This window comes from Leptopilina heterotoma, unplaced genomic scaffold (assembly GCF_015476425.1).
Source record: "Leptopilina heterotoma isolate Lh14 unplaced genomic scaffold, ASM1547642v1 Lhet_472, whole genome shotgun sequence".
NCBI classification, from domain to species: Eukaryota; Metazoa; Arthropoda; class Insecta; order Hymenoptera; family Figitidae; genus Leptopilina; species Leptopilina heterotoma.
In genome coordinates this window covers 1,086,704-1,111,668 of record NW_025111099.1, presented here as the reverse complement: position 1 = coordinate 1,111,668, position 24,965 = coordinate 1,086,704, and the positions used below count along the sequence as shown (strand labels likewise).

The window sequence follows — 24,965 nt, the reverse complement described above, 5'->3', positions numbered from 1 at the left end:
GTATGTATTAACTATGCCGAAGTAAAAATTACTATCGTAAAACGTTAAGTCTTTAAAAAAATTCTATCGCTGAAAAATCAATGATATAGTCGAGAGATATCTACAGAACCAAAAATACTCACGATCTGTCCAGTTCGCGCAGAAAGTAATGAAATTGACACTATTCGATAAACTTTTGATTTTAGACGACCCATTTGCCCAAAAAAATGTAGCCAAGCCATTTCTATAATTTAAATTCCTAAACTCTTCTCCGCATTAATGAAATGACAACTATGACAGTAAAATAATTCACCATCACAATTAATACATTTTAATTAAAATATTTGTAATCTATTAATTCAATCTATTAATTCAATTGTAGCATACACTATATTGTCAGAAAATGTCGATATGAACGACGTGCGAGCAAAAAAAATTGCTGCTGATATTAAATTAACACACCGTAGAAAGAAAATTACTAAGTTAGTACCAATTTTGGTACTAAATCCTAATTTTGTTCTATTTTAATACCGAAATCAGCTCTAATTTAGAACCATTTTTTTTACAGTGATATTTTAATTTTAAAAAATGATAGAAATTTTGGTCTTGGATTGTTTGAAAGATTATAAAATTATGCGTCTATTGAAATATAAATGAATATTATTTTCTTTTTTTGAGAAATATAATCACCTATAAGACTTTAATTTGTTTGATTTCGATAATCAATTAATTAATTATCGTAAATTAAATATTTTTATTTAAAACAAAAATATTTTTATTTACATCAGATAAACTATGTTCTAACAAAAGATTCCAGCATTTGATCAGGGTTTCTACGATTTTCGTTTGAAGAAATTCCACGACTTTTCTAGGTTTTCCAGGGAATGGCCACTATATTTTTTAGGAAATTCAGAATAATTATTTATTTTATATAATAAATACTATATAAATAATAAATATTATACAATTGTAAATTCATTTTTTTTTATTCTTGGTTGCTAATGTTGGACCAATGTTTAAAACTAAGGCTTGACAAACCCGTTAACCCGTTAAGCATTAGGCAGAATTGATCTAATACGGGTTGTCTATTAATTAGAATTTTTAAGTGTTTTTACAGTGTAATTCAAAATCAAGTGTTCTAAAGGGGGGATATGGTATTCAATGTTTTTTGCATTTTTAAAATTTTTTTAATTCAATGCATAATATCTCCAGAATATTGATTTAAAATTTCATGTCAATCAGAGTCCATTGGTCCAGACTTAAGGATTTATGTTTTTGATTAAATGATAAATTTCATCAACTGCATGTTGCCTAAAATGTTACAGCCGTTACAGCCGTTACAGCCGTAGAATATACGAATTTGACCTTGAAAATATTGGATTGGCTCTAGTTTTCGATTAATTTATGTTTCAATACCCAAAAATACGCATTTTTTTAGTGTTGCATTCGAGAATCTCTCCTTTTATAAAAGAAAAGAGACAGAACTTAGGTATTCATTTGTTTTCCATGTATTTTTAACGAGATTCTCGTTTTTTTCGATTTTTTACCAGCGATTTCTCGCTCGAATGCAACAAATCGTCTTTTTTTTGAATGAATGTAAAAAGATTAACCGAAACAGTAAATCTGTCCGCATAGGACCAAATTAAAGCTTAAACACTGCTCTTTAACATCCAAAAACAAAAAATTTAATTCATGTAAACTTTAATCTTTTAATGTTCAATGGGACATACGCTATTTCATAAACGTATTGAAAAAACACTACTTTTGACCATGTAAACCAATTTAAATAATATATGAAGTAGAATTTATCATTAGGTCGAAAATTATATATGTTAGAAAAAATCATTCTTTCCGAGTTAAATAAAAAGAGAAATAACTTCTTTTTTACGTATCACATAATTCCTCAGGTATATCTGGGAGCTTTAAAAAAATTACTAATTTTAAAATAAACAAATTAGCCAATTTTTTATAGAGGAAATCGTCTTTTTGGCTTCTAAGTGCTACAAAAAATTTTAAAATAAAAAAAATTCCTCTCAGAGTTACCTCAAGAAACGTCTCCTTTAACAAATGCATTTCTTTTTTTTGTTTTGTTTTAAATGATTCTGTTGTGAGTTATAGCGTAAACAGCAATACAACTTTTTTTGGAGTCAACTTAGGATATTCACATTCACTTGCTCCATTCTCAATATTTTACCATGAAAATTTGGAAAAATATTGTTCAAACGTTGCAATATTATATTAAAATTGATAAAATAAATTTAACTCTCTCTGTATCGACAAAAAAATTCTAAAAAAATATGCATTTTTTCCATCGAATTAACCTTATCCCCCCTTAATGCATTTCAGGTACGTTTAATCTCACCGACAAGCATGGTGAATCCAAACGGACAACTACCAAGTCAGCCACATGGGCTAACATTGGCTCCATTGACACCACCAGCTCACGAATTGGAGCAACCTCATCCTCTTTATGGACAGCCTCATATCCAAGTACAACATGGCGTACTTGTAAAAGCGCCACCTGGTGCAGCTTCTCATTTGACGACTCTCTCGCATCCTGGAACACCACCTGACACACCGCCGGTTTCGGCTTCACCACCACCATTACAATTACATCGAGGGGAACGTGAGCACAGGGATCGGAATGGTTTATTATTGCACCTTCAACAACCAAGTTCATTGGTGCAAGATGAGATACCAGTCAGTTCGGGAGGCATGGGCTGGCTTACGCAGTCTTTGAGGCAAGAACCCCTAGATTTAAGGCCACATTGTCCCCAAGATCAAACACCGGAACCACCACCCGAACACTGGACGTCGGCACCGTCGCATCATCACTTTCAAGAATTGCAACATATCCCACGTCACATGAGGCATGCCGGTTAGTGCTTGTAATCATTTTTTTAATTCATCAGACTTGGGCCGGTTCCACAACTGTACTAACCAGCGTTTAAGTCGATGAACTCGGTCTAATTATGTTACTGAACCAAGTTCACCGACTTAAACTCCGGTTAAAAAAAGTTGTGGATCCGACTCTTAAAAATTTGTTATGATTTTGCTATAGAAGCACTATTTTTATATGACGAGCTATATCGAAGAACCCGCTCTACGTGTGCTCACTATATACACTGAGAGAAAAACATTAGAGCTGTGCAAAATTCGAACCGAACCGAGTTTAGTTCGGTTTTGGGGCGCCGAAACGTCGAATGTCGAATATTCGACATCTGAACTGGGCTAGTTCGAATGTCGAATATTCGACATTCGAACTAGGCGACTAGTGTAAAAATATTAATTTTTATAGGAGAAATGGCTGTTACAAAAGTGCGATTTTTGTGTTTGGTTTGTTTACATTTCACAATTTGGACTTGCCCTTAATGGTACCGGATATCATGTTATTACCATAAAAATCTTATCATCCATTTCTCTCAGTGTACTATTTGATTGGGATTAGTGATTGTGATAGCAAGTAAAGAATTCTTTGATGCAAATGTTCAGTTCATCGGAAAGTGGTTTTTTCAGATACTATAATACTTCTGATATTATATATCAGATATTCATATTCCATTATTATTAATTTTAGTAGAATTGCACGGAGAGAAAAAGTAAGCGTTTATAGTATGAAGAGACGCTCGTTTAATGCATGAAACTTTCCCGCGCGATTTCAGTAGGAAAATTCTAGCAATGAACGTAGGTACACAAGCCTACTACGATTGGAGGCGTTTCATGCGTCAATTCCATGAGTATCATACCGAAAAAGCATGAATCTCTTGCAATCGTAGTAGGCTTGTGTTACTTACGTTTCTCGCGTGGCGCTACTGCGCTTTTCGAGTATTAATTTCTTTCTATAAGAGTATGTTTGACACTCTCTTTAACTATAAAATATTCTCATACTAAAAACAGTTGAATTCTTGCTTGGTATGTCCAAGATGTAAAATGTAAACAAACCAAAAGGTAAACAAACCAAACACAAAAATCGCACTTTTGTAACAGCCATTACTCCTACAAAAATTAACATTTTTACACTTTCTCTACAAAAATGGAAAATTAGAGTGTCAAAGTGTCCAATGAAATCATTTTTGACTATGAGCAATAAAAAGCAATTAGTGAAATAACTAATTAAAATGACCTGTAAAATAGCATTTTTGACGCGCCGCGAAAAATAAACTGTTTGAGTATATCAACCGCATGGATTAAATCTGAATTTTGTTTTAATCTAAAACAAAATGTGCACTTTTGCATGGTGCTGTTAATGCGTTTTTAGTACGATCTGCGCATGCGCAGAGAGCAACAAATCTCAGGTCGCCAAAAATTTAAGATGTTTGACTGTATCAACCGCACGGACGATGAAGAAGTTTTTACCCTTTCCCTTGTAATTTCAAGGAGGAAAGGAAAAAATTTCCCTTTTTCACATGTTGAAGCTCCAATCGCTGACATGGGACTTCTTCATCATCCGTGCGGTTGATATACTCAAACAGTTTATTTTTCGCGACGCGTCAAAAATGTTATTTTACAGGTCATTTTAATTAGTTATTTTACTAATTGCTTTTTATTTGCTCATGGCCAAAAATGATTTCATTGGAAACTATGACACTTTAATTTTCCGTTTTTGTAAAGAAAGTGTAAAAATGTTAATTTTTTTAGGAGAAATGACAGTTACAAAAGTGCGATTTGTGTGTATGGTTTGTTTACCTTTTGGTTTGTTTACATTTCACAACTTGGACTTACCCTTAAGAACAATTGACCTAAATTTTAACCCTTTGAGGGTTCATATGAGGCATTTTTGTGACCTGTAGTCGATACAATGCGTCAAAATTTAGGTCAAAAATGACCTACTTTTATAGAAACAATTCAAATATTAACGCTATAAGGTCCCCAAGGGAATGTTATATATCAAAATTTACGAGTGAAGGGTTGTTAAGTTACAGAAAAATTTATCTCAAATATAAATGCAATCAATTTTTATCTATAGATAATAAGTTGTAAAGTTACGTCAAAAATTTGATTAGATTTGGAACTACGTTTAAAGTTATTAAATGCCTATACTTCATAACACAGCCCCACAAAAAAAAGTGTCGTGCGCGGCAGACCAGACTAGTCATTTCCTATGTATTTTGACGCGCTGAACACGAATCCGAAGTCCGTTTTGCTCCATCACGTCAGGATTTTTTTCTAACCTCAAAAAATCTGTCGGATTTTGAGAGGTAGGCTATTTTTTCTTAAATTAATGGATTTACTTCAAACTTGGTAACTAGGGGTTTTTTGGGTCGCTGATGACAAATTTGAAGTTAGATTTTCAAAATTCAAAATGGCGGCTCCAATATGGCGGACGAATTTTTTAAAAGTTAATGGATTTACTTCAAACTTGGTAACTAGGGGTTTTTTGGGTCGCTGATGACGAATTTGAAGTTAGATTTTCAAAATTCAAAATGGCGGATCCAATATGGCGGACGAATTTTTTAAAAATTGATAGATTTGCTTCAAACTTGGTATCTAGGGGTTTTTTGGGTCACTGATTACGAATCTATAGTCAGACTTTCACATTTTGAACCCCCTGCACGGAAAAAATGTCCGTGCACCGCTTGTCTCACTTCCAGTGCAGTTGATGCAGAGGTTGTCCGATGGAAGTGCATTTGCTGTCTCTAAAAAGGGCCGTATATAATCCCTTTTCAAAGTGTAAGATTTGTACTGTAATTAAGGACCATGGGTGCACATATAGAGATAAACAGTGCACAGAAATTTTTTCCGTGTGGCTGCTCCAAAAGATTTTTTGGTAGAGTGTTGTGTAGCGGGAACTGTAATTTTTTGTTTTGTAATGAACTACTCTCAAGAACTGACAGTTGGGTCTCATTGCATCATAGAGATCAATTCGGCAAATGCACAAAACTTTTTTCATTGAGGTAATAATGTGACAATAAGATATAAAAGTTAAATAATAAATTTTTAAGCAACGAGATAAAAAGGAACTTTAATATCCTTTATCCTTCACTATCTTATTCCTTAAAAATACATTGTTTACCTTGTACGCTTTGCACTTTTATTGTGTTTCAGCACAATACTAATCCTGCTGCTTCGATAAATGTAGTAGGCGATGACAACTGTCCCGAAAGGGGATGTATAGAATGATTCGCTTCCTGTTTATCGAAGTAACGAAGCCAGCGTAGGCGCGCTGCCCTGCAGGGGGACGTTAGGGTGTGAGGATGATGCCGTAGTGTGTCCGATGACGAGTTGACTTTGTCCTCGTCAAACTTGGTAACTAGGGGTTTTTTGGGTCGCTGATTACGAATCTGAAGTTATATTTTCAAAACTCGAAATGGAAATTCTTATATACATAAGTAAGGTATTCACGTCCTTTTATGGTAGCGCACTCTGTTGTCCTCAAAGGATCTGTGTAATGGTTTTCGTTTCAAATTGGTGCCTCCAGGTACAATATCCCTTTTCAGCATCCAACAGTAGTCGGACATCATATTTACATCCCATCTTCCTTGATAACGACGCTCAAATTCTTTAAGATCTTGATGGAATCGTTCTCCTTGTTCTTCACTGTAATCTCCCAAATTTTCAGGGAATCGATCCCGATGCGAGTCTAAGTAATGCATCTTTATGCTCATTAAGCATCCTAACTTACCAAAATTTTTAATCATATCACTAACTATTTGCTCCCAATTTTCACTCTTGTGATTACCCAGAAAATGTTCGACAATTGCTTTGAAACTAAGCCATGCGGCTTTCTCCTTTTTATTTATCTTGGTGATAAATTGCTCATCTTTTAACAATTTGCGAATTTGTGGTCCGTCGAAAACCTCTTCTTTTAGTTTCGCATCAGATTTTTCTGGAAACTTTTGTTCCAGGTATTTAAAACAGTTTCCTTCTTTATCTAAGGCTTTGACAAATTATTTCATTCCTCCTAGTTTCGTGTGTAAGGATGGAATTATCACCATTGAAGGGACGATTAGGGAATTTTCTATTATATTTTTTGAACCTGGTTCGAAAGAATTTCTTTTTGGCCATTGTTTTTTAATGTAGTGATTTGCTCGATCTCTACTGTCCCACAAACACAGGAAACATGGTGTTTTTGTAAAACCTGATTGTTGTCCAAGTAGTATGCTTAAAATCTTAAAATTTCCACATATTTGCCAGTTGTGTTCTCGGTATCTAATTTTATCCAAAACTAGTTTCATATATTCATAGTTTTCTTTTATTTCCGTTGAATGCGCTATTGGAATTGGAGCATAAATATTAGTATTATGTAGTAGTACTACTTTTAAACTTCTTTTCGAAGAATCAATAAATTGTCTCCAATTTTCATCTTTGTATATATTTGTTTTTAATTTATTCATGAGTCCGACAACGTCTGAGCAATATACCAACGACGGATTTTCATCTTTTGTAAAATATTGTCGGAATTCTTTTTCTCTGTCTCGATAAAAGCTAGCTGTTGTGCCTTTTGATAACAAGTTTTTCTTCTTCAACACTGATGCTAGGTGTTCTGCACAATCCTTCGGCAAGTTTAAATCTCTAATGAGATTGCTAAGTTCTTCTTGGTTAAACGTTTGTCGAATCTTTATCTCCTGTTCATCATACGGAAGGTAATAGTCGTCCTCATCATCGGTTCTCATGTCTTTATTTTCAAAATCTAGAACATCTTCAGTTGAACTGTCAATTTCCAAGGTTTTGGGAGAAGAAGGTGGATTGCATGAAATTTCTGATTTTTTTACAGTGGGGACATTAGCATACAATATGTTCTTTTTATTTTTGTTATTATATCCTTGAACATTGGTGTTGCAAAAATAACAATCTTTTTGATTTAATGGTTTTTCCCACAAAGTTGTCTTTATAAACTTTAGTTTATCCTCTTTTTTATGATTCCAACGAGTTAACATTGTGTAACAGGAACTGCAAATTTTGTGTGGAACAACATTTTTATCCTGATTGGTTATCTCAAGATCAAAATAATCTTTGTAGATCTGTTTGATATTTTCATTTATTGATTTACGATTTTTGGGGACATCGAATTGTCCACATATGTAACAAAATGCATCTGCATTGCTGTCGCATAAGTGTTCCGACGTTGTTACTGCAAAATTAAGTTTTGAAGCCTTTGGAGTTTTATTATTGTTTTGATTTTGAGAAGCCATGATTTATGTGAAAACCTGCACGTTAGGGATCCTGGCCCGATCGCAGGTGAGTCCGCCGTCCTAGGAGTGATAACCCTCATACCTCCCCAGGCCTAAGTATGAGAGCTTTCCGACTTTGACGAGGACAAAGTCAACTCGTCATCGGACACACTACGGCATCATCCTCACACCCTAACGTCCCCCTGCAGGGCAGCGCGCCTACGCTGGCTTCGTTACTTCGATAAACAGGAAGCGAATCATTCTATACATCCCCTTTCGGGACAGTTGTCATCGCCTACTACATTTATCGAAGCAGCAGGATTAGTATTGTGCTGAAACACAATAAAAGTGCAAAGCGTACAAGGTAAACAATGTATTTTTAAGGAATAAGATAGTGAAGGATAGAGGATATTAAAGTTCCTTTTTATCTCGTTGCTTAAAAATTTATTATTTAACTTTTATATCTTATTGTCACATTATTACCTCAATGAAAAAAGTTTTGTGCATTTGCCGAATTGATCTCTATGATGCAATGAGACCCAACTGTCAGTTCTTGAGAGTAGTTCATTACAAAACAAAAAATTACAGTTCCCGCTACACAACACTCTACCAAAAAATCTTTTGGAGCAGCCACACGGAAAAAATTTCTGTGCACTGTTTATCTCTATATGTGCACCCATGGTCCTTAATTACAGTACAAATCTTACACTTTGAAAAGGGATTATATACGGCTCTTTTTAGAGACAGCAAATGCACTTCCATCGGACAACCTCTGCATCAACTGCACTGGAAGTGAGACAAGCGGTGCACGGACATTTTTTCCGTGCAGGGGGTTCAAAATGTGAAAGTCTGACTATAGATTCGTAATCAGTGACCCAAAAAACCCCTAGATACCAAGTTTGAAGCAAATCTATCAATTTTTAAAAAATTCGTCCGCCATATTGGATCCGCCATTTTGAATTTTGAAAATCTAACTTCAAATTCGTCATCAGCGACCCAAAAAACCCCTAGTTACCAAGTTTGAAGTAAATCCATTAACTTTTAAAAAATTCGTTCGCCATATTGGAGCCGCCATTTTGAATTTTGAAAATCTAACTTCAAATTCGTCATCAGCGACCCAAAAAACCCCTAGTTACCAAGTTTGAAGTAAATCCATTAATTTAAGAAAAAATAGCCTACCTCTCAAAATCCGACAGATTTTTTGAGGTTAGAAAAAAATCCTGACGTGATGGAGCAAAACGGACTTCGGATTCGTGTTCATCGCGTCAAAATACATAGGAAATGACTAGTCTGGTCTGCCGCGCACGACACTTTTTTTTTGTGGGGCTGTGTAATAAATAAAGAATTGACGTAATCTCTATACTAGGTTTCAGTCAATAAAGTTATTATAAACTGACATCTATTTATAAAAAAAATCCATTAAAATTATTCATTTAAATAAACACAAATAAATTTAAAATTACATTTAAAAAAATGTAAAAAAAATATTGTAAGGAGCAAAAGTATAAATACTTATTTTAAACAAAAGACAAAAAGTAAGTATAAATGAAAATGAAACCAAGTAAAAAATAGAGGGTTGGCGCGCAGGAGAATAAATTTACTTGTCAGAGTTGACTAAAGTAGTCTTCAAGTCAAAGTCAGCTTTTCACGTCAAAGTCGAGGTGAAAATTGAAATTGGAGAATCGCTTTTCGAGTGCAGAACGTATTTTCTATTTGCTACCATGAATAACGAATTTTTATTTATAGGAATCGTGAAAACGTCCGCTTACATAATTTATGGTTCAGATATCAAAAGTAAATGTAAATAAAGTTTAATTAATAATAGAGAATCTTTAATGTCCAAGGTTGCTTTTTACATTAATTAAAAAGAAAATTATTTTCAATTGAAGTTGCAGAGCATAGAGGTTTCTCATGTCACAAAACGTAATCTGATTTCAAAAAAATTTTATCAAACAATAAGCATTTAAGTGCCGAATTTTAGTCCCCTGTACTGAAAAGAAAACTTGGTACCTGTTGACCAAGATTTTTCCAAGCGCAAGGGTTCGTTAAAAGGATTACAAAGTTTCATTGGTATAATCAACCTAGAAATTTTAAATAATAATTTATTATTAACCCTTTGTCTGCGCTGACTTATCCCTACTCTAGTACTTTTGAATTTAATTTCTATAGACCCCAACAGGCGACCGAATTGTCGTTTTTTGTCAATAATGGTCCACGGTGAGCAGGAAAGGACATTAGGTTGTCAATTTTGGTGAAAAAAGATGGATGTGCATCTTGAACTTTATAATATATTTGTATACAAATATTGTGTGTTTGTATGTGTAACACTTATACGAGTTTATGCTAGTTTTCAGTCGATTTTTGACGTTTCCAAGGTGCACCAGGTTGATGCAACTTACTTTACACCTGTCTTTTTTGCTTATATATTTTGTGACGTAGAGATTTTTGATGATCTAAATATTAAAATATTTAATTCGAATCATTTGCAGCAAATCTCGTCCAAAAAATACTCTGTCACTCGCAACTACTGCTTTTCTCAAAATTAACAAAATCTCACCGGGAAGTTCTGCCAAGCCTATGCCGAGATGCAAAACGGTCCTCTGAACAGCCAACAACCAAAACGAACTTTTTAAACTTGACCGTTGAGACGCTACCAATATTTCACAAATATTCGGTCCTTAAACAACGAAAACTCATTCTAACACACATTTAACAAAACAACTATTAATTAATAAAACTCAAAATTAATTATCAAACTCTACATAAATAATAAAACTCTCAAAATATCTCTCGATTATGACACTCGTCAAAACCGCGTCACGATTTCTTGAAAACCCGCAAGTAAGTGTCGAATTATCTGATTGTCCCCAGTATAGGCTTCCTCATTATCAAGTTGTTTCCTTGTTTTTCTTTCGCAATTTTTAGAAGAACCATTCTTCCTTATCCCCACGGAATGGTACTTACAGAAGACTAGAAAAGGGTCGCTGACCATGTGACGTACGCTGACAATTAATCATGTGCATAATTATTCAAATTCAGATTTCACGAAAACCACAGCTCCTCACACGCTGATACGAAAGAAAGGTACAAGAGACTTAACAATAAACGAGACAGACCTATGATAAGAAAGAGACAAACAAACTACTCTTTATACGCAAAAATGCATGACAAATTAGACAGAGTAAGTATAAGAAAACACTTCGTAACAATTTTTATATTTTTTGTTCTTTTCTATGGTTCCGTACACCGTATAGGTGTACCGACGGAACCCTATTTGTGAGACTCTTGCGCCCGTATCCAAATTCGTGTCCCCCCTAGCGGCTAAATTATTTGACCTAAAGAACTCTTTGGTCCAGAAATGTATTTTCACTCGTAGATTACAGGAAAAATCTAGCGAATGTGATTGGAGGTGATGGTCATAGCGTTGTCAAGGAAATAATATAATAAGATAATATATTATTATCTAATAATATAATATAATAATAATAATAATAATAATAATAATAATAATAATATAATAATAATAATATAATATATTATTATTATCTTATTATATAAGAATAATATAATAAGATTTTTGGCCCAAAATGCATAAAAAGTGACCATTCCTCCCCTTAACTTCGAAACTATTCAACATGGAGAACTGAAATTTTGCATGCTGGTGTATTTTTACTCGAATATTACCGGGAAAATATAGAAAACTTGATATGTAATAATAAACATAGCGTTGTCAAGGGAAAACTAAAAAAAAATTTTTAAAAAATTTATTTTTGCTTCCTCATAAGGAAGCTTTGCATTCGTGACGATTTTCAATTTTTCAAAAGAAGGTTATATGAACTCATTTTCATCTATAACATATGTATATTCAATTCTGAGCAAATGTCCAGATGTATGTGTGTGTGTGTGTGTATGTCACAAAAATTGTGTACAAATTATCTCAAGCAAATTTTGATGGATTGTCTTGAAATTTTGCAGGTTTATTGCAGTCATTAATACCTAAAATCTGACACAAGGATTTTCAAAAATATCTAAAAAAAAAATTTTTATACAATTTTTTTAAAATTCAAAAAAAATTTTTTTTTGTATTCTTGTAAATAATTTTTTTATTTGTTAATATTTTAATTAATTATTCTCAAAATTACATTCCTGATAAGAAAACGAATCGATTGATGTATACAAAGTATATTTTTTATCAAAATTTATAAAATTAATAGAAATTTTTCTTTTTCACAAAAAATTCAAATTTTATATTTTTTCATAATTTATTTAATATTAATATTTTTAAATGATTATTCTATCATAAAAAAGGAAGCAATTTGCATATGAAATAGAGGTGTGCATTTAATAGAGTCGAACCGAACATTAATCGACTCGACAACAGAAAATTCGAATCATTTCGAATTGCAAAAGTTTGCAAACCGCAATATAATTACATTTAATTTATGAATATATCTTGCTGCATCAAAAAGAAATTTCCTTAAGAAGAATGTATGCTTTGATTGTTATGCTTTTGAAAAATCATAATTTGGTTTTCATGGAGATTTGAACCTAAAATGAAGTAATGAATATATTATTAATTTTAGTCAATATTTTATGTTTGATTGGATTCTATCCCGATTCTATGCGATAAATTTAATTTTATACATATGTTTAGATGGAGTTTGCTAAAATTTTGTAAGTGAATTACGTCACGAATTTATATTTTATATGTTGAGGAAGCTAAATGGTCATGAAATGAACAACTTGTTTCTAAACTTTTACATTATTTGACCCAATAAATTAAAAATTGGTATACTTGTGTATTTTTACAGTCTGATCACAAAAAATTTATTTAAGAACATCTTTTTAACCCCTTGGCTGTCAACGAGATTTCCACTGTTTGGGCCCAAAAGTGTGTTGAAAAAATTTTTAATGGATTTTCATGAAACTTGGTACCCTAAGGTTTCTGGGGTCGCTGATTACGAATCTGACATCAGTTTTTCGAAATTCAAAATGTCGGATCAAAGATGGCGGAAATTTTTTCAAAATTTGTCGAATTTGCTTGAAACTTGTTATTCGGGGGTTTAAGGGTCACTGATTACGAATATGACATTCGTTTTCCAAAATTCAAAATGGCGGATCCAATATGGCGGATAATGAAATGAAAAATTGATCAGATTTGCTTGAAACTGAATACTTGGGGATTTTCAGGGTCGCTGATTACGAATATGAAATCAGTTTTTTAAAATTCAAAATATCTGGTTCAATATAGGGTAAGTGTACTAATTCCTGCGGTATTTTGGTCAAGACGTCTTTTAACTATAAAATATAATTTTTATATTGATCAAATTGAACTTATGTCTTATTAAATTTGTAGTTTGTGTTATTAAGATATGTTTACAATAAATAACATCTCTAAAATATAATTTATTTTAATAAATTAAATGAATTAAAAATAATATTCAATGCGTTTAATTCTGCGCGTTTGAGTCAGTCGCTGCGCATCAGTTGCTCCGCGAATTCAATTCCTGTGGGTCAGTTTCTGCGCATAATTTTGTGCTTATGTGTATAATACCGCAAACTACTATGAAATCAAAATGGGACAATTATTTTAATCAATGTTTAATTGAATAGAATATAAATGTATTAAAAATAAATATATATCATATATTAACAAAAGTAACAAATAATTTCTGAATTATCACATTTTTGAAACATTTAGTTAAAACTTAATAACAGAATTCTTCCTTAATTAATTTATGTATTTATTAAATTTTCTTTAGTTTTTCCTCCATAATCTTCATTTTTTCTATCATTTTCATAATTTTTTCTTGCTCTTTTTCAAAATAGATAGTCTATTGTAACCAGTCTTAGTTGATTTTTTGAGGGCGCAGAAATTAAATCAAGCCCAAATTCTGTGTTAATTACTACTCTTAAAAATAAAATATAATAACAGACAAAAATAAAGTAAAGTTTAATTTTTCTTTTAAAACAAGGTTTTCTTTATCTAAAATCATCATAATAATAACCACTTTAAGTCTAAAAACAATAATAAAGTCTTTTTTATGTAGGTATTTTTGCACTGCCAGCAAAGTTTACAATGAAAAAAATGAAACCTTGCACACGTCAACTTTTAATTAAAATAAAATACATAAATATTAAGTTTTGGTATATACTTCCTATATCTATTTTAAAACTTACATCGTTAAGTAATTTTTAAAAAAAAGTTCAAAATTATTTGTGCCCTGAACAAATGTATTCACTTAAATTATTAAAATGCCGCAGAAACTAAAGCACCCGCAGCAATTGACGCACTTACCCTAGCGGAAAATTTTTTAAAATTTATTGAATGTTAGTTTCGTAATCAGCGACCCTTAAAACCCTCGAGTAACAAGTTTCAAGCAAATTCGACGAATTTTGAAAAATTTTCCGCCATCTTGGATCCAACATTTTGAATTTCGAAAAACTGATGTCAGATTCGTAATCAGAGACCCCAAAAACCCCCGAGTATTACGTCCCAAGTCAATCTGATCAATTTTTTATTTTGTTGTCGGCCATATTGGATCCGCCATTTTGAATTTTGAAAAACGAATGTCATCTTCGTAATCAGCGACCTCGAAAACCCCCGAGTAACCGGTTTCAGGAACATTTAAGAAGTTTTTAATCACCTTTTTTGAGTTGCGCATATATGCGTCATGAACACTTTTGGACAGTTTAGTTTTGCGCATATATGCATCAGCGACAGTCAACGGGTTAAAGAAATTGTTGAAAACTTTTTTTAGAAATAACTTTTTTGGTACCAAATAATCTAAATATTACTGTACGGAATCCATCATTTCAGTGCAAGTGCAACTCGTTTTTATTTATTTGTATTGTTTGATTTACCACATGATATAAGACATGTAATATAATTAAAAATTAAGTTTTTAAATTTAAATATATTACTACAGTTTTCTTTAATCGGTCCACAAAACTTGGTTCTTCAATCATATTGAAGAAATCACTAAGAACTGCTTGTTTTGATAAAAATTAAGTACTAACAATTTTGTCCTTTGCTTTGAATGAGACAATAATAGGTTGTATTTGAAATGGTCATACAACATCATCAATTTCTGAATCCTGGAAAATTGATGGTGTTGTAGGAGCATTTCAATTTATTACAACCTTTTAATGTCTCTCATTCAAAGCTTGAACGAAATTGTTAATACTTGCTTTTCAGCAAAACATAAGTAGATCGACAAAAATTTAATCGAACTCCGTGAAGCTTTGAAAAGTACTTGAATTTCATTTGCAGCAAGGCGTTACATTTTTAAATAACGATGGTTTTGAATTACGGTTCAAGCAGTCAGGGGAGTAAGTTCATATAGTGAATTTATTAAATATTGAGATAGGTTCAAAATAAATATGATTAAAGAACAAACTTTTGTGGTCTGATTAAAGAAAGCTGTAGTGACATTTTCATCCCAGCATACCTATTTAAATTTAAAAACTTAATGTTTCATAATTTTTTTATGTACTTACATATGTTACGTACCAAGCCCGAAATTGTACAGACCGCGGTGTGTACAACGATTTTTGTACAGACCGCGATTGGTACAAGGCATTTTATACAAAGCTGAAATTCCTGGGCTTGGTACAGGTATTTTTGTACTAAGCGAGCTCTGTACAACGCGTTTTGTACAATGTTGTCCAAATTAATCGCAGTGTTTATTATTGAATATTGATTGACAATGATGACTAGAGAATGACGATATATTTTAATAGTGAATTGAAAACTAATTTAGTACTATAGAAGCCTTACGCGAAGGTACATTTCTATTCATTTGAAAGTAATCATGGTTTCTATTGAAATGAAAAATTATTGAAAAAGTGATTAAATCAAAAAATAAAGACAAGAAAAATTCATGTGATTATCGGTGTTTAAAAAAATATGACGTGCTAACAATTGTAAACGAAAAAAAACTAATAGTTCCATTAAATAATAATGTTAATGGAAGTGTTAAATATTTTGTGCATAACGGTGAAATTTTTGAATTATTAAAAACTGCACATACTTTTACTGGACATGGTGGTGTGCACAAAATGCATAATAATTTAAAAGACAAATACGCAAATATTACTCGCCAAATGATTTTATTATTTTTAAGTGGATGTGAAACGTGCATTAAAAAGAGAGCACATCCTAAAAAAGGTGTTGTAGTGAAGCCAATTTTAAGTAAACAACCTTATGCACGCGGTCAAGTTGACCTTATCGATATGCAGTCCAGCAAAGACGGAGAATACAAATTTATTTTCAATTATCAGGACCATCTGACAAAATATACTATACTAAAGCCTCTTAAAACAAAAACTGCTGCGGAAGTTTGCTATAATTTGATTGATGTCTTTTGTAACTTTGGCGCTCCAGCGATTCTGCAATCGGACAATGTATAGGTGTTATAATCAATGTAACTGATGACAATTACTATCAAGTTGGAACGAAGGATGGAGTTATTGCTCAACTCTTCAGCCGAAATCAGTTAGCACCAACAGATAATCATTTTTTAATAATTGAGGACGTGCCAGATGTTACAATCTCTGTAAGATCTGCAAATAATAAGGCTTCAATGAGAGGAGGACAAGGCTTTGTGAAATGCTCCTGTTTTACAAAATGCACCACTAAAAAGTGTGCATGTAAAAAGAAAAATGTTTTGTGTAATTCGAGATGTCACAACATTGTACAAAACGCGTTGTACAGAGCTCGCTCAGTACAAAAATACCTGTACCAAGCCCAGGAATTTCAGCTTTGTACAAAATGCCTTGTACCAATCGCGGTCTGTACAAAAATCGTTGTACACACCGCGGTCTGTACAATTTCGGGCTTGGTACGTAACACATACATGTCTTATATCATATGGTAAATCAAACAATTACGCATAAGCGTAATGTTAAATATATTTTTGTTATGTCTGGCCAAACGCTAACAAAACTTGTTGACTATTCTTGAAGAAATTTAAAATTAATTTCCATCTATAGAATAACAAAAATTTGTGTTAACAATTTAACAAACAAAAATTGGTTTTTGTACTTACTTTTGAATAAAATTAACTATAATAATCTTCGTATTTTCATTTTTTGTTTTTTGTTCAGTTTTGATAGGTTGTAATATATTATATTTTTTAATTTTATAATTAATCAAAAATTTGAATTTCCATTCGTAACGCTGAATCTTCATATTTGTGCGAATTTTCTTTTGTTTGAAATTTAATTGTCTAAAATTTTTAAAACGTCTAATTTCCATTTAACTGAATTTATTGCAAATGTCGCCGGACAAATAGTCGATAGAAATATTTCAATTTGAATTTTAAAATCGTCTAATCAGACATCACTATGCTATTATTATTATGATTGGTCAAGTTCAAAATTCGTGCCGAAATATTTCTACCGATTTCTTAAAATAATTATTATGTGATAATTATACACCCCATACATATCTTGCCTTTTCTTGCACCATTGTAAGTTAACTCTTCAATGAGTTTAGTATTTAAATGAATGAGGTTATTGTAAATTGATCACACGCCTAATTGCTTAATGCGTAAATATTTATTTATCGTGAAAATTGTGAAAACAGTCGAGCGAGTATTTTTATTTTCCAAGAATGATATTCTTGTAATGACACATTCTTTCTTCATGTTCGGTGGCCATTCCTTTTTTAAACGAGTAGAAGAAATATAAAGGAATATAATAAATTATTTTAACCAAAGTAGCACCTAATGTTATTTAAATATCATGGTAATATTACATTTTTGCCTCTATGCTATATTTAGGTAATTTTATTTTGGATAAAAAATTTTACACTTTTACTTTAAAGTAACACCACTATTGTTCAGTAATTTAGTACTTCGAGTAGTAGGTACTTAATCCTTAGGAATTGATTTAGAAAAATATTTAGGGACAGTAGGATAACACGAGTAGAGATAACTGAGTATAGGGGGTTTCTGAGGTAGCTGATTGCGAATCTGAAGTCAGTTTTCAAAAATTCAAAATGTCGGATCCAATATGGCAGATGCATTTAATGTCAGTAAAATGTCACTTCAGGTAATAGCCTATAACGTTATTATTTTATGAATACACCTGATTGGTCAAAATCATGGAAGTTTATTTCGAATTGTTTATTTGAAAAACTTAATTATATTTTTTATTTAATAATAATTAGGTATTGATTTAATAATTAATTACACAGCCACACAAAAAAAATTTGGTTCTGATCTGGAGGTCTCACTAGGTACCTATCCTTATGTTTTTTGGGTCGCTTAATCCGAATCCGAGGTCCATTTATCCCCATCAGATCAGAGTTTTGACATAACCCCAAAAAACCAATATGACGGACACCTTTTAAAAAAATATATCGGATTCGTTTGAAACTCGTTACTCGGGGGTTTTCGGTATTGCTGATTACGAATTGGAAGTCAGTTTTTAAAAATTCAAAATGGCAGATCCAATATGGCGGACACCTTTTGGAAAAATTCATCGGATTCGCTTAAAATTTATTACTCAGGGATTATAGAAGTCGCTGACTACGAATTTGAAGTTAGTTTTTAAAAATTAAAAATGACGGATCCAATATGGCGGACCCTTTTTTGAAAAACTGACCAGATTTGCTTAAAACTTGTTAGTCGGGGGGTTTTTAGGGTCGCTGAATCCGAATAAGATGTCATATACGTCTACACCGAAAAAATGTAAATCTGAATTTAAGAATACCATCTTGGCTCCTATTTAAAAATATTGTATACTTAAATTTAGTATATACTATTTTTAAAATAAGAATATATTCTTAATATTAGAAAAATAATTTTAAGAGGAATATATACTTAAAATATATTTCTGATATTAAGTATATATTCTTATTTTAAAAATAGTATATATACTTAATTTAAGTATACAACATTCTTAAATAGGAGCCAAGATGATATTCTTAAATTCAGATTTACGTTTTTTCGGTGTACATATTAAGGTAGTACGCTCGTGATAGCACTTTTCTATAGAATTTCATGAGATTTGAAATCAGAGTAGTTAATAACAAGATCTATGTATTTGCAAAATATTAAAAAAATTGACCGTTTCTAAAACAAGATATTTAAGTTCAAAGTTTGTTATTTAACATGGTTAACCTATGAAAAGTGCATGTAAACGGCACATTTCTTCTAATAACTTCTAAAATTTTCTATAGATTGTTTTAAAAAACTAATATATTATAAATGAATGTTTGAGAAATTTATAACAAAAAGATTTAACAATATTAACCGTTTCAGTTAAAAGATATAATATAATATAATATTCTAAACTGACTAGTATACTTGTGTGTGAGTGTGTCTGTACATAGGGCTGACTATGTATTCAGTACAGTCCAAGCAAAAATATGCTACAGTAACTGCACCATACTATAGCATTTTATTAAAATTTACTTTTGAGAGTGACTGTCGCGAGCGTACTACCTTAAGTCAAATGTTATTGGAGTTGTGAGATTTTTAGAATATGATATAGTATTCGTAATCAGTGACCAGAAAAACTCTTAGATCCTAAGTTTCAAAAAAATATGAATTTATTTTTAGAATGTGTCTGCCATATTGATCCGTCCTTTAGAATTTTTGAAAACTGACTTCAAATTCAAAATCAGCAGCACCGAAAACCCCCGAGTAGCGAGTTTTAAGCGAATCCGATGAATTTTACAAAAAAGTGTCCGCCATGTTGGATCCACAATTTTGAATTTTTGAAAACTGACTTCAAATTCGTAATTAGCGACACCGAAAACCCCCGAGTTTCAAGGGAATCCGATAAATTTTTCCTAAAGGTTTCCGCCATATTGGTTTTTTGGGGTTATGTCAAAACCCTGATCTGATGGGGTTAAATGTACCTCGGATTCGGATTCAGCGACCCAATAAACATAAGGTACACCTTGTGAGACCTCCAGATCGGAACCAAAAGAATTTTTTGTGTGGCTGTGTTATATGAATAATTTTATTGTGGAAAAATTTTACTTCATATAATATGTATTAATTATAATACACATTTAGCTTTAAATCTGTCAAATATAAAAACATACTGCGCAGCTGTTGATTTCGCAGAATTCTATTACGCATCTAGAAAGTTTTCGCTAGCTTGCATAAACATTAATTTAAATAAATCATAAATTAATTTAATTTGGATCACAATTGCGGTCTAAAACTCAATTTGAACCAAATTTTGCCATTTTGCCCCACTGTGGAGCGTAAGAAAACATGCGATTTTCAAAAGGTACCATCCGTACCTAGTCTGCTCGTTTATAATATTTATATAAGGTTTGAGACATTTGAAATAAAAATGATTTGATATGTATTTTTAGGTGGTTACATCACTATGCCCAGTCACTTGGATTATTATGGTAGTGGAGGTCCTGGTCCAGGGGGCGGAATGTTACCGGGGGGTGGAGTTGTAATGCAATCGATGGATGATAGTATGCAGGGAATGCCGATGCAACCAGGAAGGCCGTTAAGTGTTTGCTCGGTAAGCTCATGCAGTGCTAATGGTCAGTCCCACGGACAACCAAAAGGCATCAGCAGCTCGTACTCCAATTGCGGCAGCAATGGCTCCTCCGTGCTTATGTCTGACGAGGTTCTCATGTCGCTTTCCGTTCGTGAGTTGAATAAACGTCTTCAGGGGTACCCAAGGGATGAGGTGAGTACCTAGATTTTTTCATTTTTCATTAATTTTATTCTTTTCTTTAATTATTATTACTATCTTACCTTTCAGATAATCTTAATGATGATTATGATGTTAATTAAAATAATAATAATAATTAATCACATTCATTTATTTATCTTAAATATTGAAAAACAAAATTATATTTTAGGGGGCAATCATAGTTATATGGCGTATAAAAATTGATCATTTTCATGAAATAGAAAGAAAGAAACCACTAAAATTTTTAAATAAAATAATTTATTAGCTAAAAGTACAGAATTTAAACTACAAATTTCGATAAATTTCTTTTTTGAAAAACATCTACGGTTGCCCCTTTAATAAAAACTATTTTTACATAAAATAAAGAGTATGTAAAATTAATGAAGCAGAAACTCTGTTGCCATCAGGTGGTTCGTTTAAAGCAGAAAAGACGCACTTTAAAGAACAGGGGTTACGCACAGAATTGTCGCAGTAAACGGCAACAACAACGCCAGGATTTAGAAACAACAAATCAAAATCTTCAGAACAAATTGCAACGAATGCAACTGGAAATTGACCAAATCCGACAGGAGCGTGATTTATATAAACAGCGATGGGAACTTTTGAGGGTACGACAAAATCATAATCATCATAGTCATAATCACAATCATAGTCATCATCAGCCACCGTCACAACAGCAGCATCAAGTTCAAAATCAACAACATCAACCCGCACCTGCAAGCCCCGAGGTTTATCTGTGACAAAGACAACGTCGAGGGGGTGCTTGCTGGACTTGAAAAATCCTCTCGCGTTTCCGTTGGTGAGTAATTTTTCAATTCGTGTATAGACTTTTATAAATATCTATATAAATACGGATACGATTATATATTTCTAGACAAGAAAACATTTTGTCCGTCAATTCCTAAATCGAAGCTTTCCTTTAGTCTACATATAATTTATAGTGATTTTCTATACATCAGTACTACTATATAAAAGTATTTATAATAAGGTATATAGAATTTCTTAATTATATTTTTTTTAAAAAATTTTACAGTAGTAAAATCTTTTTTGAAAAATTAAATTATAATTGAGGGACTGGAACGGATAACTGCCTGCTTCGCATGGTTGATAAGGACTATACCAGTCAGACAACAGTGAGAGGCCCAGAGGCGCTCACTATACTGTCTGGCTGGTATAGTCCCTCTCAACCATGCATAGCAGGTTGTTATCCGTTCCAGACCCTCAATTTCAAATTTATTTACAATTATTCTATTAAAATGGAATTTTTTTCTATACTAAAAGAATCAGTTTTATTCGAATTAAAGAAATCATTTCTTCACGCAGAAAAATAGTTGGATACAGTATCATAGAAGTATTAGTTATATTGAAAATTAAAAATAATAATAATACAAAAAATGTATTATAAAACAAAAATAACCACTCTCTAAAAGAACCATGTACCGTTCAGTTGTTCCTATAAAGTAACCGAGCGATTCCATTAATTGAATAATACATACAATTTTATTGGATTCTAAACAGTTGGATAGTGTATCTAATTTTGATAGATGCATTATTTATTTCGTTTATGGGTGATTCTTCTGAAAGTGCCACTTTTGAAATTCGATTTTTCAACTTATTTTTTTTTAAATTATATGGTTTTTTTATTGAACTTACTTTATTTCATACTCAAGAGTAAGAATTGTTGCTCCAGTTGATCAATTTTATTTGTTTCGTGATTTTTTTTCATTAAATATACACACTAATATAATTCATAATAAAATTACACTGTTTAAAAAAATAATAATTTGCATATTTTAATACTAAATATATTCAGTTTAATTAAAATAAAAATCTATAGTTGATGGTTATTTAGGTTAATATTTTCAAATCAATGCAGGTAAATACTACACCCAGAGAAAAAAGTTATTTATTTTAACTAAAAGTGTATATTTAAGAAAAATTTATTTGTTGCAAATAAATATTTTATTTAAAATAAATAAACTAATATTTATTTCAAATAAATGCACTAATTAATCTAAAATAAAGAAATATATTTGCAATTTATGAAATAGTATATTTGTAGCAAATAAAAAATATATTTGATTCAAATAAATGTTTGTTTGACTTATAAGTAGACGCCTGCGCATATTGCATTGCTATAGTAAAACAATAAGATGTTTTGCTTTTAACAGTTTAACGCGTACAATTATAAGAGGTTTATTCATCATGAATAGTTAACAAATTTAATTGATTTAAGTACAGAATTTTTCTTTTTAAGTGAAAATTTTAATTAGTACAAAGTAACAGATTTGTATGTGATTTCATTTACATTTTAGTGTCTTATTTGAGATTTTGTGAGAAAAATGTGACAGTGGACTTTTACATATGAAGTGAAAAAGTAAAGTAAAATGACTAACAATAAAAAAACCTGACTTTATTTAACAAATATTCTTATAAAAATAAACATTTATTTTAATGAATATTAAAAGTTCCATTAGTGATTGTGATTGTTAAATTTATTTGAAGGTTATAAGTGAATTTTAATATTTTAGAATGCTTACAGGATTTATTAAAATGAAAAGTGTTTTTTATTTGTTCTAAATATAAAATATATTTAAAGAAAATATAAAATTTTTTTCATTTAAATAAAAATGGATATTTAAACGAAATATATTAATTCAAATAAAAAATATTATTTGAGCTAAATAAAAGTTTAGTTGGTTCTGTGACAAATATCCTTTTTTATTTGTTTGAAATAAATTTTATTTAATTCAAATAAATCATTTCTCTAGGTGTAAAAACAAAAGAAAAACTAACACATTTCAAGGAAAAAGCTTCGGAGATGAAAGCTTCGGAAATGAAAAATAAATTTTTTTTCACATTTATTCACATTAGGGCACAATTAAAATATATTTTATAGTAAAATTTACAAATTTCACACCGTAATTTTATATTATCATCAAAAATATTTCATCAAAGTTACTCGTATACTCAATTATTTAATAAAAAGTAAAGCTTCGGAGATGAAATTAAATTTTTACTCGGGCCAATAAGTAAAATTTGATTATTCATAAAAGCAATAATTCCCCTCCTTTTCATAAATAATATATGGGCAAATTAAACGTCAGACACTCAACTTTATTTTAGTGTGCATTAAAATTTTGTTTAGAATACCTAGTTTTAATGTATAAAAATATCATTAATCATCGTGAGGTAATTTTAACCTAAAACTGAAGACAAAGTTTTAACATTTTTATCATATATAAACGGAGGTCTAAGAATTTTTAAAAAGCACATAATAATAGAAAAAACATTGTACTTTCTGACACTATTATTTAAAAAATTCTAAGAGTTTGAAAAAAAGCATAAAAATTTAGTTTTCTTATAGAAAACCTATTGCACAGAAAAAAGTGAGTGTTATTTTAACACTGAATTCGGTGTTAAAAGTGTCTGCATCAAACTTTAGCTCGAAAGTGTTATTTTAACACCGAAAATAAGGTAAATTTTCTATTATAGAAAATTTATCCTCACTAAAATTACCCTACCAAAATTTACCCGCATCAAAAACAACACTCGCTTTTCTCTGTGTGGAGACATGCTAAAAAGGCTTCGGAGATGAAATTATTTTAGCTATTGCATAAATTCAGTAGAATAAAATTGTTTAATTTTTTCTTTTTAATAATAAGTAAGTGCTAAATTTTTATTATGAAAATGGTTAACAATTATTATCGAGTAGATTTTATAAAATTAGTCGAGAAATAAAAAATATCACAAAGTGTCACTTTCAGAAGAATCACCCTTATATATTGTCACTTTTAACCCTCCTTCACCACATTAAAAATAATTATACCATTTCATACATTTAAAAATAATGCCGTTAAACTTCAAAAATAAGTGGAAGAATAACTTCTTAAAAATTAATTGCGTTGATACATCTCTAATTTGTTTTACAACCTTCCACCTCTAACAATGAATAAGGATATTTGCATTTTACTAGTTCTTTCAAAATTGACTTTCTCTCTCGCAATCTATTATATATTAACATATATGTTAATTCTTCTAAATTCATGAAATCAAAAAACTCATAGAGATAAGATGGAGTCCTAAAACTTTACAACGATTTTGGCCAATCAGGAAAAATTTTCCTAAAAGTGGTTTCCCTCGTGTCATCTCACTCGTAAATAAGTTGAGATATAGAGTTAATATTAAGTTAAGTTT

General features: G+C 31.1%; 1 protein-coding gene across 9 annotated transcripts in view; it reads left to right on the top strand.

The window, feature by feature from the left end:
• The window catches only part of LOC122507571, a 190,699-nt gene that overhangs the window by 27,795 nt on the left and 137,939 nt on the right, over nucleotides 1–24,965 (top strand). For 7 of the 9 annotated variants that reach the window (XM_043620362.1, XM_043620359.1, XM_043620361.1 and 4 more), the window contains 3 exons: nucleotides 2,326–2,857; nucleotides 20,431–20,762; nucleotides 21,158–21,567. In XM_043620362.1, coding sequence (XP_043476297.1) covers nucleotides 2,326–2,857; nucleotides 20,431–20,762; nucleotides 21,158–21,508 — 1,215 coding nt within the window. In that variant the 3' untranslated portion in view covers nucleotides 21,509–21,567. Of the gene's footprint in view, nucleotides 1–2,325; nucleotides 2,858–20,430; nucleotides 20,763–21,157; nucleotides 21,721–24,965 lie in introns of those variants that run through there. The other 2 variants (XM_043620365.1, XM_043620363.1) reach the window with 2 other exon arrangements.